Here is a 17,275-nt window from a genome sequence, read left to right on the forward strand (position 1 = left end):
TTGAACTATTCAACATGCCCAGAACTAAATGCCAGCTTTGTTTTTATAGTTTTTGTAATCTCACCTGCTAAGACCCTTATCTTCATAAAACCACTGAGTTCCTGAATAAATATTGTGCCACCGATTTAAATCTTCTGGGGGATTTGATGCAAGTGGTTGCTGGATTTTACGTCTCAGAAGCTCATATCTAAAGCAAAAGACAAGCAGGAACATCAGGATTATCTCAACTAATATTGAGATTACCAAAACTCAGGCTGTTTTGTGGCATGTGCTTGTGATATATGTGTGCAAGCATAAAGAACAACATCTTAAGTTTACAGTTACGTGGTTTTGTTTCAGACAAATTTTTTTTTCTGGAAAAAATTCCATATATTTAATATTTTGAACAATCATTCACATTTTACTATTATCTGCCAGAATGATAGCATTTTAGATTTCTTCTATGTTAGATTTGCCAAATCTTTATTGCCAGTTTTACACAAAGTAGAAATACACAAAGCTTATCAAGTTAATGGTTTCCTACGACTATCAATACTTTATAAACCATGATAATATTATCAACTTTGTATTCTCAGCCAAGTATGAAGTTTGAGTTGTTGCGAAACAATTTCTGACTCACAGCTCATTTCTTTTATCTTATCTGGATCACTGACCACACTCCTCACAAGTTTCCATATGCTAATAATGTGCCAAAGAATTACGTGTTAGCCTTAGAATTTTGAGGTACATTTGTGCAAATGTATCATATAGAACATACATCAGGTTTGCCTAACATATAATAAAAGTATATGTTGAAAATGAAGTGACAGATTATGTATCAAATCCTTAGAGAATGGTGATTGTGGTTTCAAGGGTCTTTAGTTCTTCAAATATGATGATTATATTTCTACTTTGATAAACTTTGATGTTTCCATAATAAGTTGAAGTGTACAGTATGATAGTGTGTGAAAGTTATGAGTCAGTGATTCAATGCCAAATTAGTTCTATGTTCATACAGAAATAAAAGTCTCCTTCACTTCCCCACTTCTCAGAGAGATAAGGACCATAGCAAAATAAAAATCATAGTCACCTTCCCTTACCTCAAATTAGGTCCATTTGGCTTGGATGGTGGTTGCCAAGAAATCACAACATATGATTCACTTAGTGGAATCACAGACAACGGGCCAACATTCTGAGGTACGGTGGGGTGAGTGGTAACATAGGTAGGTAAACTCTCTGTGCACCCTCCAAGGTACCCATTACCCCCTGAACAAGCAACAATGGTGACAGAATAATTAGTGAAAGGAATCAGATGAGTAACTTTCTGACTTAACACTGCGGAAGTCACATTGGTTATAGTGATGTGAGGGTCAGGCATGCGAATCTCATAGCTAAGTAGGTCTCCATTCTGGATGAGTGGGGGTTTCCAAGTGACCTGAAATGAAAGATAAACTTAGAATCAGTGTGATAATACAGGAATAGAGCAATTGAAGTTCACAAGGCCTAGAATTTTGTTTTTAGTTAAGTCATTTTCTAAACGCCTGTATTCTCCTGAGTCCTTAGGACTAGACAGTAATGAAGGGTTTGAGATCAATTAGCAGTACTCCAGGAGCTAAATGAAATGCTGTTTCCTGGGTTTGGCTTTCAGTCTTGCCACTTTCTATGACTGTCAGACTGATACACACCTCAGTGATTCATCACCACCGTGGGTGTTCTGAAGGACACAGGGCAAACACATGGAGAAAATTCACACATCCACATGCTTCAATAGGGTTGCATAGGATTTGATATTTTTCATGTTTATAACTCAATTAAATGAAACATCGGAACTCATTTCTTTGCACTGTTAGTGTGCCTGCTAAATAAGTCACTTTTTGTTGGAGGAAGGGAAAGAGAAATCATTATTCATATTTTCTAAGGATGGGAAATTGAGTTCCTGAATCTTACTTATATATAACTTGGCAATTAAAGCATTAACAGCACATCCTCTTCTCCGGGATAAGAAAATGTATAGGAAGCTTTTAAAAAGGGGAAGCCAAAGATGTTTATGCTTAGCTAAAATGTGGACTTGAGCAACGGAAGAAAAAACAACATTTTGCAATAGAATTCTAGAATGTCTGAAGTTTATTTTCTTTTCTCACTAAACTATATAGGAGCATAGTGGTAACACACTTATGTTCTTATGGGGAAAGAGATCCTAAAAAAATGTGCACAGGCCATGACAAAAATCATTTATTTACAATGTATCCTGTTTCACCTCTTTTATTGGTACCTTCTAGTGCACCTTATATAAATGCCAGGATATATATCTCGTGTCCCAGTACGTAAGCTTCTTCAGAGCAGGGACAAATTGTACATCCACTTAGTACCATGTGCACAGAGGTGGAGTTCAGTTAGTAATTGTAGTCACAGTTTGTTAGATTATATTTTTTCCCTAAATACGGTTATTTTGAAACCTTAAGAGACAGATTTCTGCAAGGTGACATATTTATATGTACATTCGTAACTCTATGCAAATCAAAGAGGAGCAATATAGAAATTAAAATGGAGAAGGACTGACCATAATTTTCTATCTTAAATCAAGGGGAAAAGGTTTCATCTAGGAGGACTATGACCTGAGATTTTTTAAAGAGTGTTCTTACTAATAATTGGTGACAAAAAGGGCTCTCACCGCATGTTAGCTGGGCAATTGCTTGATGATTAATTTGGTAATTTATAATTAACAACGGGCCAATATCTACCAAATTATACTGCAGGGCATGAAATCATTGTTAATCTTAAAAAAACTTTTTGGAGAGTTCTAAGAAGAGATGCTGGGATGAAGAGAAGTTTCAGATGTGGTCCTTGTAAACATAGAGGATTTGCCTGGATGTGGAAAGTATTTTTAAAAACACCCTAAAGCAAGCAAAGGTTGTAGAAGAGACATAGGACTCTAGTTGTTTTGGAGGTGCAATGCTGTCTGTGGACCTGAAAAATGAGTCAAGGTCAAACTCAAACTCAGAGGGCTTCCTGGTATTTGTAACATAAATGAAAATATAAGAGCTATCAGAGCTAAATTTAACCTGACTAATCTGAAAAATATGGCTTTTCTTGCCTCTTAGACCAGAATACTTTGAGAGTTCAGGTCAGAGCTTGACAACACGTTAAAGAATTAATACTTAGTCTCTGCCCATGCCTATGTCCTGAATGGTATTGCCTAGGTTTTCTTCTAGGGTTTTTATGGTTTTAGGTCTAACATTTAAGTCTTTAATCCATCTTGAATTAATTTTTGCTAAAGGTGTAAGGAAGGGATCCAGTTTCAGCTTTCTATATGTTGCTAGCCAGTTTTCCCAGCACCATTTATTAAATAGGGAATCCTTTCCCTATTTCTTGTTTTTGTCAGGTTTGTCAAAGATCAGATGGTTGTAGATGTGTGATATTATTTCTGAGGGCTCTGTTCTGTTCTATTGGTCTATATCTCTGTTTAGGGATCTAATTAAACTAAAGAACTCCTGCACAACAAAATAAACTACCATCACAGTGAATAGGCAACCTACAGAATGGGAGAAAATTTTAACAACCTACCCATCTGACAAAGGGCTAATATCCAGACTCTACAAAGAACTCAAACAAATTTACAAGAAAAAATCAAACAACCCCATCAGAAAGTGGGCAAAGGATGTGAACAGACACTTCTCAAAAGAAGACATTTATGCAGCCAACAGACACATGAAAAAATGCTTATCCTTACTGGCCATCAGAGAAATGCAAATCAAAACCACAATGAGATACCATCTCACACCAGTTAGAATGGCAATCATTAAAAAGTCAGGAAACAACAGGTGCTGGAGAGGATGTGGAGAAATAGGAACACTTTTACACTGTTGGTGGGACTGTAAACTAGTTCAACCATTGTGGAAAACAGTGTGGCGATTCCTCAAGTATCTAGAACTAGGAATAGCATTTGACTCAGCCATTCCATTACTGAGTATATACCCAAAGGATTATAAATCATGCTGCTATAAAGACACATGCACACGTATGTTTACTGCGGCACTATTCACAATAGCAAAGACTTGGAACCAACCCAAATGTCCACCAATGATAGACTGGATTAAGAAAATGTGGCACATATATACAGTGGAATACTATGCAGCCATAAAAAAGGATGAGTTCATGTCCTTTGTAGGGACATGGATGAAGCTGGAAACCATCATTCTCAGCAAACTATCACAAGAACAAAAAACCAAACACCGCACGTTCTCACTCATAGGTGGGAACTGAACAATGACAACACTTGGACACAGGAAGGGGAACATCACACACTGGGGCCTGTCGTGGGGTGGGGGGAGGGGGAGAGATAACATTAGAAGATATACGTAATGTAAATGACGAGTTAATTGCTGCAGCACACCAACCTGGCACGTGTATACATATGTAACAAACCTGCACGTTGTGCACATGTACCTTAGAACTTAAAATATATATATTAAAAAAAAGAATTAATACTTAGGAGATAGTCTGTGTTAGTAGTTGAGCTAACAGCGAATTGATTTGGAACTTGGTATTGAGACTGAGAAAGAGCGTTCAGAAGATAAAACTTGAATAAGATATCTACCAGCAGAGATTAAGAGATTTGGTATAATGACTCTGCAGATAAACATTTCAAGATCTAAAAAAAAACCCTATTTTTCTACTATAAATGTTTCCATCTAAAACCTATTTTTTATTTTTTTAAAAGTTACAAACTTAGAAAAATATATCTTTTTGACAGCAGTGACTTAGAAGAAATGAATCTAATTCTATAGAAAATTTCTACAACTATATAAAACAATCTCTTATAACAATATAGAGAAGGATATCGTTATTATAGTCAGTAGGCCAACAGAGATGGTATCTAATTTGATCACCCTCCTGAAAATACCCTGGAGCCATTATTAAAAATGAACGTGTTGGCTGGGTGTGATGGCTCATGCTTGGAATCCTAGCACTTTGGGAGGCTGAAGCAGGTGGATCACCTGAGGCCAGGAGTTAGAGACCCACCTGGCCAACATGATGAGACCCTGCCTGTACTAAAAATATCAAAAATCACCTGGGTGTGGTGGCAGGTGTCTGTAATCCCAGCTACTTGGGAGGGAGGCCGAGGCAGGAGAATTGCTTGAACCAGGGAGGCAGAGGCTGCACTGAGCAGAGATTGCACCACTGAACTCCAGCCTGGGCAACAAGAGTGAAACTCTATCTCAATCAATCAATGTGTCCAAGACTTTTTTTTTTTTTTTTTTTTTTAAGACAGTGTCTCACTCTGTCGCCCAGGCTGGAGTGCAGCAGGGTGATCTCGGCCCACTGCAACCTCCGCCTCCTGGGTTCAAACGATTCTTTTGCTTCAGCCCCCTGAGTAGCTGGGAGTACAGGCACATGCTACCATGCCCGGCCAATTTTTGTAGTTTTAGTAGAGATGGGGTTTTGCCATGTTGGCCAAGCTGGTCTCGAACTCCTGACCTCAGGTAATCCACCCACCTTTGTAATCCCAAAGAGTACTGGGATTATAGGCATCAGCCACCATGCCCGGCCCGTGTCCAAGAATTTTAAGGAGCCAGTTAACTAAATATTGTATTCTATTCTTTTCTATGCTTAAGACCACATTTATTATCATATGTGTGGTCAAAATATATGAGATTAAAACTTTCAGTTTGTTTAATTTCCTGACCTTTTGTATATTCATTGTATATAAGAAAGATTAAGAAATATTGTCACATCCCTAAAAATTCAGACAAAAGAACGTGTTATTGGCCTGATTAAGCAAGAAATGTGTTCTCTAAAGCAGTAGTATTACATTAAAACTTTCAAATAGAATTATAGTTTTGCACTGTAAATAAAATGTTTACTTCAGAGATGGCTTACCTATCATAATGATTTCTTTTATTTGAGTGGTTCTTAATGATTTATATGTCCATTTTTTTCTGTTTATTTATTATAAGTCTTCAGAAAATAGGACAGCTAAATTGCTGGTTAAGTGTTTAAGGAATGATTGACTTTTAGCAGCTGTTTTACATCCCTGAAAAGTCTCTCTAGAAAATCATGGCACCTTCAAAGTTCCCCATTTTAAGCAGAAACTTAGACATGCAGGTTAGTTGATTGGCTTTAGGCTTGAAAAGAGTAATATCCAAAAGCATAGTAAGCAACTTCCTTATGTCTTTAACTCCATCAAACTATTTGTAAGAACTTTATGAATAAGAGCACTTATAAAGATTGAAAAATGAGTTAAGAATGGACTAAGAGATGATAAATGTCTCAAAGCTGTGTGGCTTTAGGCAAAACATTTAACATCTCCGGGCCTTGGAACCCTTATTCTCTAATGTAAAGAGACAATCCTTGCCATCATATGTAGACATAAGATTGCATAACTCTAAGAGTATTTTGTCAACAGAAGATACAAATGTACCATAAAGAAAGATCACATGGAAATATTTGACTCTGTACAGTGTAGCAATTCCTCTTATGATGGACTCCCCTGAAAAATTCATACAGAATAACATGTGCAAGAAATATTTGTTGAAATAAAAATAAAGCTGTTTTTCAAAAAGTCTTCCTTTCCTTTAAAAAGTATTAATCTTAATTTTTAATTTCAAATACTCTATTTGTATTTTTTCAATCAGACAGAGAAAGAGTACAAATATGTATACAAGAAACATTAATTGTGGCTCTGTTTTATTTCACTCAGGTGAAAAGGTAACAGTTTGAAGTTTATTCTTCCATACTTTTTGTATGTTCATACAAGCGAAGCAAATACACTCATGCTTATCCTAGGTCTTTCTCTCTTTCTCTTCTATTTTTAAAAAACTTTTCACAGAAAAAAAATCTTCTCTACCCCTTATGCTGCAACTTGCTTTTCAGACTTAATTGATTATGGACACACCCTATTATTTTTTATGGTTGCATAATATTCTTTTTATGGTTGAAAACAAATGATTTGTTAATCCTCCTGACATTATTTTATGCTAAAAATAATATTTGAAAATGTATGCTATATGTACTCTTGTGTTTATTTCATATTGAAAAGATTACCAAGGATAGCCATGCCAAAAGGAAAATGCATGTTTAATTTTTATCATTATTGATGTACTACTTTCTTAAAAAGTTGGGGAAATTCACTTTATCACAAACAATGAAATTATCCATGATCTGTGCCTCCACAAACTCTTGAAATTACTGATATTCGTTTTTGCCAGTATTGCTTGTTTCTTTAACTAATTTTCATTCCCTTGACTTTATGTGAGGTATGAATGCAAAATTAATTGTGGTTTTTGTCATTATTTTTAATGGTAAAAACGGCAATTACTTTTACACCAACCTAATATATCCTCTTACCTAAATTATTCTCTATTAAAGCATCTTGTATTATAAATTATTAGATGGTCTATGTATATTAAGGTGAAATTGATTTGTCTGTAGTATGTGTTACAGATGTACTTTCCCAATCTATCTTTTGGATGTTAACTTTTTTTGGTGGGGTGCGGGCAGTTTACACCTTAGAAAATCAATCAGATTATTTCTAGCTACATATAGCTATCTTTTTTTTTAAGCTTCTGAGTTTCTTTTTTTCTTTAGAAAGTGCTCCCCTACATTTAGATTTCATGATATTCTCCTTTTCTTCCTAAGATTTTTACTTTTTTAACATTAACATTTTTAATTTATGGGAAGTTAGTTATAGTATGATATGATAAAGGGATCTATTTTTCCCTTACACATGGATAGTCGGTCGGGCTGGTATCATTTTTAAAGGAAACCATTCTTTACCAATGAAATAAAATGCAACTTCTACCTACAATAAGTCATTTCAACAAACACTCATATCTATATCTAAACTCCCTAGTTGGTTCCAATGACCATTTGTCTTTTTAATGCCAATAGCATATTATTATAATTCAATGGCTTTAGAGTAAGTTTACGTACTATAGAAAGTACCACCTCACTATTCTTTCACAATTTTCTATAATATTTTCAATCATTTAGTCTTCTATTTATACTTTAAAATCACTTTATCCAGCTTCATCCATGAAGCCATCATTCTCTGTAAACTAACATCGGAACAGAAAACCAAACACTGCATATTCCAAATACTGCATCTTCCCACTCATAAGTGGGAGTTGAACAGTGAAAACACATGGACACAGGGAGGGGAACATGACACACTGGGGACTGTCAAGGGGTCGGGGGTAAGGGGAGGGAGAGCATTAGGACAAATACCTAATGCATGCGGGGTTTGAAACCTAGATGAGGGGTTGATAGGTGCAGCAAACGACCATGGCACATGTATACCTATGTAACAAACCTGCACATTCTATACATGTATCCCAGAACTTAAAGTAAAATAAAAAATAAAAAATAATTTTATCCACTTTGAAATAAAACAAACAAAAAACATTGGCATTCTGATTTGAAGGATGCTCAGTTTATATGTTGACTTTGGAAGGATTGTCTTGTTAGGGAATTAAGTCCTTCCACCAAGGAAGATTGCACTTTTTTTCCACTTGTTGAACTGTAAAGAAGTAGAGAAGAGCATGGGCTCTAGAACCCTATTGCCTTGGTGTGAATTCCAACTCTTACTCCTTATGTAATCTTATGCAGATTACTTAATCCCTCATACTCAGTTTTCCTGTCTGTAAAATGGGAATAGCAATAGCATTTATCTGACATAGTTGCAGTAAGAATTAAATGAAAGCAATTTCTAGAACATAACATGAACTCAATGAATATATTTTCATTATTATTTTATTTCCTTCTGTGAAATATTTATACATTTTGTCTATGGTTTATTTTAAGTAGACATCAAACATTGGCCCATCTTTAAAAGTCAATGAGGATGATGACTAAGACTCAACTCCTTTTACTTTGGTTCATTATCAAACTCATAAATGAGTGACCCTAAGTGTACATAGCAGAGGGAAGGAAGCTACACATGGTTGTGGTCTGGGTGACACTGTTCCTTATGGCACACCTGCCAAGACTGGCTTCAGTAGCCTTAGCTGAGTGAGGACCCTGCTGTATAGGAGCTGACAGCTGCAGGGTTACTCTATTTTATTCCGCATTACCTATGAAAAAGTGGACAGGGGCATCAGGGTTTAGAGGCTCATGATATTACCATAAAATAAGGTTTTGTTTTGTTTTTTTTTGCTGCATCATAGTTATGCAACTTAGTTATTTATACATATTATTTCTTGTCAGTCCTCAATTTAAGGCTTCAGTGCAGCAGTTTATACATTGACTTTATCCCATTTAAGTACCTTGGTCCTAATCTGATTTTACTTTGACTTTTTGTTAGAAATGACTTCTGAATTGCATGTCTTTTTTCTGCATCTATTGATTAAAAAAAAAACAAAACATATGGGCTTTCTACTTTAATTGGTTGATGTAAGAAATATGTTGATAGATTTTTTGATGTTGAACCATCCTCACATTTTAAAAATCAAATCAATTTGTCCTTGTATATCATTCTTTTAATATACTGCTTAATTCAATTTGGTAATCTTTTATTTAAACGTTTTGAATCTGTATTCATATATGAAATCAGTCTATAGTTTCACTGAACTGTTTTAGGTCTTAGTAGGGCATTTTTACCAACCTTATAAAATGAAATAAATTTTCTTAGGTGATTAAATATTAAATAAAAGTGCATGGCTTTCACTTTTTCAGGTGACACAACTCTTTGACATTATATATTTATTTTTCTTGTAATTAAATAAGATTTTAAGAATATTATTTCATCTATGCTGCTGTGCTCTCCAATTTACCTTTCTCAAGGCTCATATTTATGCCAAGTCATATCGCCTCTTTTAGTACTTACTAATATGTTACATTTAATTTATTTTCTAGTTGGCCTAAGTATGTGCTATCTCTCTTGCTTTCCCTGTTGGATTGTAATTCTTACAGGTGGCATTGTATGGAGAAAAAAACACATGGCACAAAACGAGTAACACTAAGGTGAAATACCAACTCTGCTCCTTGTAGTATCTTCCACCCTATCAGCTAGTATTCCGTACTTCTCTACACTCAATTTATTCTTCTCTCCCAAGTCCTTATCACTTCCAGGTATATTACCTAGTTATTTGTTGCATTCTGTCTAAAATGTAATTGCCATGAGGCTAGGGGCTTTATCTTGATCTCTTCTGTGACCCCACTGCCTAAAAGAGGCACTTACAAAGACGTACACTCATGTACTGATGTTCTGTCAATGTCAATAGAACTGAAATTATTATTGTTACTGTTGTTAATATTGTTGACAATTTCCGTCATCCATCCTAATACCTGGAACAACCCTCTATGATAAATAGTTAAATTAATTGCTTAACCAATGCATTAATGACTATCCTTCTGTTATTTCATATAAAATATTTTCTATTTGCAATTCAGACTTTTAAATCTCATATTTTACAAAGAGAAGTCATTGTTTAGCAGTCATATGCCTCTGTTTACCAGCTAAGCTATATCACGAGAACGTCTGCTTTGGTAAAGTCTTAAGATCGTTCTGAACATGTGAGCCAATAATACTGAAAGACAGGTATGTTATCTTAATACTATTTAAATAGTATATAGCATTAAATACTAGACTCAGTTGAATGTTCTCGCTGATTCTTCTTATTGATAACTTTTTATTTCCTAGTTATAAGATGAGAATTAAAAGTGTGAGTTTTTAGAATGATATTACTAGTGTACAGTGTTCATATATTTCAGACACCTTCTTAGAGACATTTAGATTCCTGCCTTGTGGCCTCAGGTGAGTGCCTATGAGATTCAGCTTTCTAGCCACGCTAATCTAAACTTCTCTAGCAAACTGACAAGCCATGTATATTGTTTAATTCCTGGATGATATTATAAAATCAAAAGAGGGTAAAAATGTGAAGAAAAAGCCAGGCAACTTTCTCTAGGTTCTTGATACTTTTAATTATTGTTTATATATGGTGAGTCAAGTAGAATCGTGCACTGAGTTCTTCTTCTGAAAGTACTTTTCTTTTCTTTTCTTTTTCTTTTTTGAGACGAAGTCTTGCTCTGTTGCCCAGGCTGGGGTGCAGTGGCAGGATCTCGGCTCACTACAAGCTCCGCCTCCCGGGATCATGCCATTCTCCTGCCTCAGCCTCCGAGTAGCTGGGACTACAGGCGACCGCTACCACGCCTGGCTGACTATTTTTGTATTTTTTAGTAGAGACGGGGTTTCACTGTGTTAGCCAGGATGGTCTCGATCTCCTGACCTCGTGATCTGCCTGCCTGGACCTCCCAAAGTGCTGCGACTATAGGCCTGAGCTACCGCGCCTGGCTTGAAAATACTTACTCTTTTTCAGATCGGCCACAATCGGTAACGCCTAGTTATAACATTTTTATTCGAAATAATACAGAACCATGTCCATTATGGAGTGTTGCCTTTGTAAAGAGACTGTGTTTGTTTTGTTGCATCATAGTGATTGGTAGTGCTACCAAAGTTTTACAAAATTGTCCCAGGATGGAAAAAAAGTCATTCCTGGAATGATTATTAACTCTAGGCTTGGGTTTTGGTTTTGTTTCTCTTTTGAATCAAAAGCAATTCTTTACATTGCTCAATTCATACAATAAACATTGTATATCATGTACTTAAAATTAATTTCCCATTGGTGCTTAATAAATATAATTCTATACACTTATATTTATATCAAAAATGTGTGTTGCTTTGACCAGCTTCATATTAAAACTAACAAAGACTTTTAAAAGTAACTTTTAGACTGTAGGTTAAATTAAATTTCTTCAACAATTTACATTGTTTAGCATCACCTAGTGTTTGCTTTTGGTGGGGGAGAGAGAACACACAACATAGATCCAAGTAATAATTTCAGCAGATGAACTTTGCTGTTATGCAAATGTCCTTTGTTTTGTGCTCCGGTGAGCAAGCTACTGTACTAATGCTTTTGGCAGTAGTACAAGACTGAATCCATGGAAGCATGTGTGTATTTACACAAAAGAGGCTTCTAAGCTACAAAACTCCCTCCTGTTTGGTTACACTAATTTCCCTTGAATGAAGTTTGTATGCCAGCCAAAACAATGGTAGTTATCCTTTCCTCTAGAGTTCATTCCCAATAGAATGAGGTGAATAATTGAACACTTTCTGGATAGCCCGTTAATATGCTATTTTTATTTCTTTCCCCATTACTTGATTCTTTGATTATTAAAAAATACCAGACTATTGGTAATGGAAAATTTTGTTAATATGCTAATTCATTCCTCCGTATTTTCCCATCTCTTCTCATTTTCTGATCTATTTAAATCTGACGTGGTGGTTAAGCTAAGCATTCCTTTGTGGCATTCAAAGTATTTCAGGTGTGCGAGGCAAATGGAAGCATCTCAACATTATAATTAAGGGGATACAGGGAAAAATGAAAAACTGACATCGAATTTAAGATAGTTTGGGCCAAAGGCCAAAACCCAGTTTCTCCAGTGAATGCCTAAAACAACAAATTGTTTAGTCAGCAGATGGCTCTGTTCAACACAGAGTCAATCCAGGGTACATTCCTAAATCTGCAAAGGAGAGAGAACAGTCAGTATCTTACCTGGGCTGCATCGGGTCCTAGCACTGTCACCACAGGCGGCTGCACCCCAGCAGGTCGTGAGGGTCTTGTGGTAACTTCTACCCAAGCACTGCTGTTTGTACCTCCATGAAGAGTGCTCATCAGTACCCGATATTCGTATTTTGTCCATGGGCTAAGAGCAGAAGTCTTGTCAATAAACCTCATGGAATGACTCCTTGGGAGAGTCACCAGGGTAGTAACTTCTTCCTTTCCTTTGACTCTTCTCTCAATTGTGAAATTCTCCACCAAGCCATTGGGGTGGGTAGGGGGTTGCCAAGATATGATCACAGATGTTGGAGTATCAGAGAACAGCTCTGGACTTGGGATCCCTTCTGGTGCCCCTGGGAGTGTCCATACAGTCTGGGACTCTGGCGAAAGGGAACATCCTTTTGAAGTGCAGGCTTCTACCTGAAACTTATAGGCAGTATATGGGTGTAAATGTGTCACTGTGCAATTAGTGACATTTCCTGGAGTTCTCAAGTATAGACGGCCATGTAGATAAATGTTATAATGGGTAATAACCCCATTGGACTTTCTAGGATGCTGCCAGGTGACCAACATCATTCTTGACTTCACATCCAGAAGAATCGGAGGAACTACAGGTCCAGGTTCTGTAAAGTAAAACAAATACAGAAAGTGATACCTCTTGCAAACGTCCCACCTCTCCTCGAAGCTAAAATGAGTGATAGCTCTGCTACAAGGGTATGAAAATGAACACTTGGTAAAGGTCAATAAGTAAATAAATAAGTGCTATAAAGACAAGGACTGTGATTGCTTTGCTCACAAATTTTGCATGTGAAATACTTGTTGAATATTATGAAACTAAAATTGTCATTTTCCTCTCTAAGATAGCTTTATCAAAATCATGTCTTTTTATTCAAGCCAATGGTTAAAAAATGAGGATTTAAAAAAATAAATGTAATAAACATACAAGAGGGCCATGGTTGCCAAAGTTCTAGCTTCCACTGCATTTTTTTTTTCTAGAGCCCCAGTTACTAATTATAATCAATAACACTGTCATAACAAACTTGCATATTTTACAGCCCAGTAAAATCCTTCGGCATCTCTCATTATATATTCTATATTATACTTGGTTCTGTTTATCATTCTAATCCATGTTTTGCAATTTATCTACTCCCTGTTAATATTATAGGTGATTTTTTACTGTGGCTATGACAGAAGCTGCCGATTTAGCTCTTTCACCTACTGATAAATAAACAATGCACAGATCTGACCTTTAGGTTAACAGGTTTTATGCTTGCTCCACTCAGCACTCTAACGGATTCAATTATCATAAAGGTTCAGAAGGCTCCATGAATACTGAAAAAGGCCCACCATATGCCTGCATAGGTGTTGTGGAACAGCAAATATTCTGCAGCCCTCCAGAGAAATTCCTTAATTGTAAATAATTTCACCATGCGACACAATCAAGTCACCTTGAATGCAAACCCCTCAGCCTGCGGAGGCAAAGTGTTATTTAAGCTTTACTGGGCTGCGTTAAATTCTGCAATTTGAAGGGCTGTTAAGTTTTTCAATTGAAATTTCATTTAAAATGCAGGTGCTTTTTATTATATTGAGGCTTTACTGCTCTCTAGGTACAAGCAAGAACATGGTGCAATAACACAAATCTGGCTCAATCACTGATCAGTAACAGCTGTAATTCCAGAACATTTAGCATTCTTATAAACCACGGCCTGAAATCTATAAATTGCTAAAACAGATCAAGAAAATACTATATCCCCCTTTTCTGCCCATAGCAATTTTGACATTTATGAGATTTTTCTGTGAACATTATATTTTATTGAAAATCTTTAAAAAAGATATACTTGGATTTAGTAATTGTTTAAAACAGCGTTGATTATGTGAGTGTGTGTATGCGATTCAGTGTTACACTGAAGGTTGAAATTTTAAATGCAACCACTGCTTCGCAGGGCCAGCGACTGCAATAATATTTGGTTATATGGGCATATACTTTCACACAACAGGATCCACGTATTTGTCACCAACTGGACCGATGGTAGAATCATAATTACTTTTCGAAGCAAAACATGTTATAGTGCATTAACCCTGAAATCAAGCTATTTCTGACAATTTGGTAATGTGTCCTATTTGAAGAGAAATCCCCCCCTCCAAAAAAACCCAAAACCAGCAATCTTGGTATAAATCACATTTTCCCTTTTAGTCTCTCGCTAGCTTTCATTTTAAACCTTTCTTAAAACCACTATGCCATTTCTTACTTTTGCTCTCTGGTATACAGTAGCAGTAGCAATTATTATATCAAAATGGGGATATAACTCCTTTCTTATTTATACTTGTCATCTAGATTTGGCTATTTCCCAGAGAAAAGCACGTATGAGTCTGGTAAGATATCAACGTTGTTTTGAAATCTAAAAAAAAAAAAGAAAAACCCAAACCCCCTGAGATTGGCTTTCGTAAAATCAATGGTGGAGATTCAAGTCTTTAATGTCTAACCTTATCTCACCCTCTCTTCCCCAAAGAGAGTAATATACACTTAAAAATTAGAATACTTTTTATTAGGATTTTTATCTGGGTCTTGCATAATTATTCCTCATATGTGAACTATCAAACTGTGAGCTTCCTCAGGGAAAAGAAACAACAATGATGCAGTTTGTTCTCTGTGATTAGGTGGATAAGGCTTTTATTTCTCCTGAATATGATGATAGTATTATGGGTGAAACATCCATGATAATGAGATGAACTTGCACTTCAAACCCCCACAGTACACAGCCTTTTCTTAAAGATGATCTCTTATCTTGGGAAAGAAGAGATGTTCAATTTCAATTGCACGATTTTTTCCCCCCTTAAAAGCCAGCATACATTTTATTAGCTTCCCGCTCTGGCTGAGTAGATTCCCTGCTCTTGTTGCAGAAGGCTCCTTTAACTTGTGTAATTCTGGAGAGGAAGCTGAAAGCAGCTTAATTAGCTCCTTTGGCTAGGGAAGTGTTAAAACCTGACTCCTGGCACGCTTTCAATTTAGTGCTTTAAAATGATAAGCCGAATCATCTAATTCTATATACAAATCAACTGGCCTGCAACTGCATGGTTGAAAGGGTCACCACAATTATGTAAAACATGAGTAATAACTATAATTGGGGTAGTTTGCTAATACAATAAAAAGCTCTGAACATGAGAAAAGTTATGCTCACAGCAGTAGCTATCACTTTCTAAAGTAAGAATTCATGGATGAAATGACATGAAAAAGATGGTTATAAAATTTTAATGGAATGATAAAAGGCAAAAGTCAGCCTCTCAGCTGAATTCTTAAAATCCCTATATATCACAATCAGCTCCTTAACTGTAAAATCAATGTGGAGTATAACATGTTGTCAATGCGGCTGTCACTGGAGGGGAGACTGGGAGTATGACAGGCACACAGCTCAGCAGGCCGGTGATGAAAATACAACCTTACAGCGCTCTCCGTGGGTGTAATTGTTTAGAGAACTCCCTCCTGGAGCTGGGAACAGGAGCATCCTTTCTGTCCAGATCACAGATTCATATTTCAAACCATTTCATTACAACATTAATAACGGAAAGTAGTTTCATTTTGGCAAATGAAATTATCTTTTATGGGAAACTATTTTGCTCATGAGCTTCAAAAGTTCAGTCCCAGCCTAAAACAGAGTAATAAAATTGTAAACAGAGGAGTCTGCTTATTTAGTTTTATATTCAGGTGTGTATATTGGAAAGGGTGTGTGTGCACACTTGCGTGTATTTGTATGCATGTGTATGAATATCCAGTTTGAATGACTCAGAACTTGAGTGTGTGTATAACTTTCAGTGGTTTTGTGAGTCTTCTCCACTTGTTTGCTATTCGAGTTACCCATGACTGATCACTCAGTTTTCTTGTTACATTCCCATTGTTGCCCTGAAGCAACATTTTATCATTCTAATTAAAGCCTCACTCCGTTTAAAAACTCTTTTTGGTAATATTAACTCCATAAATGAGTATCCCCTAAATTTACCAGTGAATTAAAAATCAAAGTGGCAAATATATGGATGTATAATTATATAAAGCAATATACGGTGTGCTAATTGTTAATGCAGCCTTTTGTTATTCACTACTGATATGTTAACAGAAGAATAGAGTAACGGATTCTATCTTGCTTTTAATCATGAATTCTTTTACCGAGTTATTATTTATACCCCAACTACTTCCCAAAATAATTTTTGACAGCTCATAATGAAAGTAACCAAATGCAAGAGGAGCAACAAAATAAAGAAATGTTATTAATCTTGTGATAATAAAGAGGGCACAATAGTTATTTCTTAAAACAAAAATTAAGAATGGGTACTGCGGTTTTGCAGAAAAATGAACTTTCAACCTCTTGACGCTGGTGAAAAAGGAAATGGGCTGTGTAACATAGGTACCATTATGTAATGAGAGAAACCTCTGAAGGCTAAAAGGCTGTTGGAATTGAAAGGACATTATTTGATAGTTTGCAAATAGAAGAACAAATATTCAGGAACTATTTTTCTGTATTTCTCCTGATCTCAGGAGAGTATTGTTCAGAAAGAATGTTTCAGCCTCTAGAGCTGGGGCATATTGTGAGGTGAATGGCAGTAGATGCGTCTGTGATAATTTGGTGCAGAAAATAAAATGCACTGATGTGAGAATTCATGAAGTCAGGAAAACATCCTAAAAACTCTAAAGGTCATCACATTCACTCCTTATATTTGGGCAAAACTTTATCTGAATTTTTCCAAAT

General features: G+C 36.0%; 1 protein-coding gene across 1 annotated transcript in view; it reads right to left on the minus strand.

The window, feature by feature from the left end:
- Nucleotides 1-17,275, minus strand: part of USH2A (Usher syndrome 2A (autosomal recessive, mild)) — an 802,205-nt gene that overhangs the window by 252,659 nt on the left and 532,271 nt on the right. Inside the window, exons 40-42 of the mRNA XM_011929421.1 lie at nt 12,531-13,159; nt 1,080-1,414; nt 65-187 (exon numbers count right to left, since the gene is read on the minus strand). Coding sequence (XP_011784811.1) covers nt 65-187; nt 1,080-1,414; nt 12,531-13,159 — 1,087 coding nt within the window. The remainder of the gene's footprint in view (nt 1-64; nt 188-1,079; nt 1,415-12,530; nt 13,160-17,275) is intronic.

This window comes from Colobus angolensis, unplaced genomic scaffold, assembly GCF_000951035.1.
Source record: "Colobus angolensis palliatus isolate OR3802 unplaced genomic scaffold, Cang.pa_1.0 Scaffold81, whole genome shotgun sequence".
NCBI classification, from domain to species: Eukaryota; Metazoa; Chordata; class Mammalia; order Primates; family Cercopithecidae; genus Colobus; species Colobus angolensis.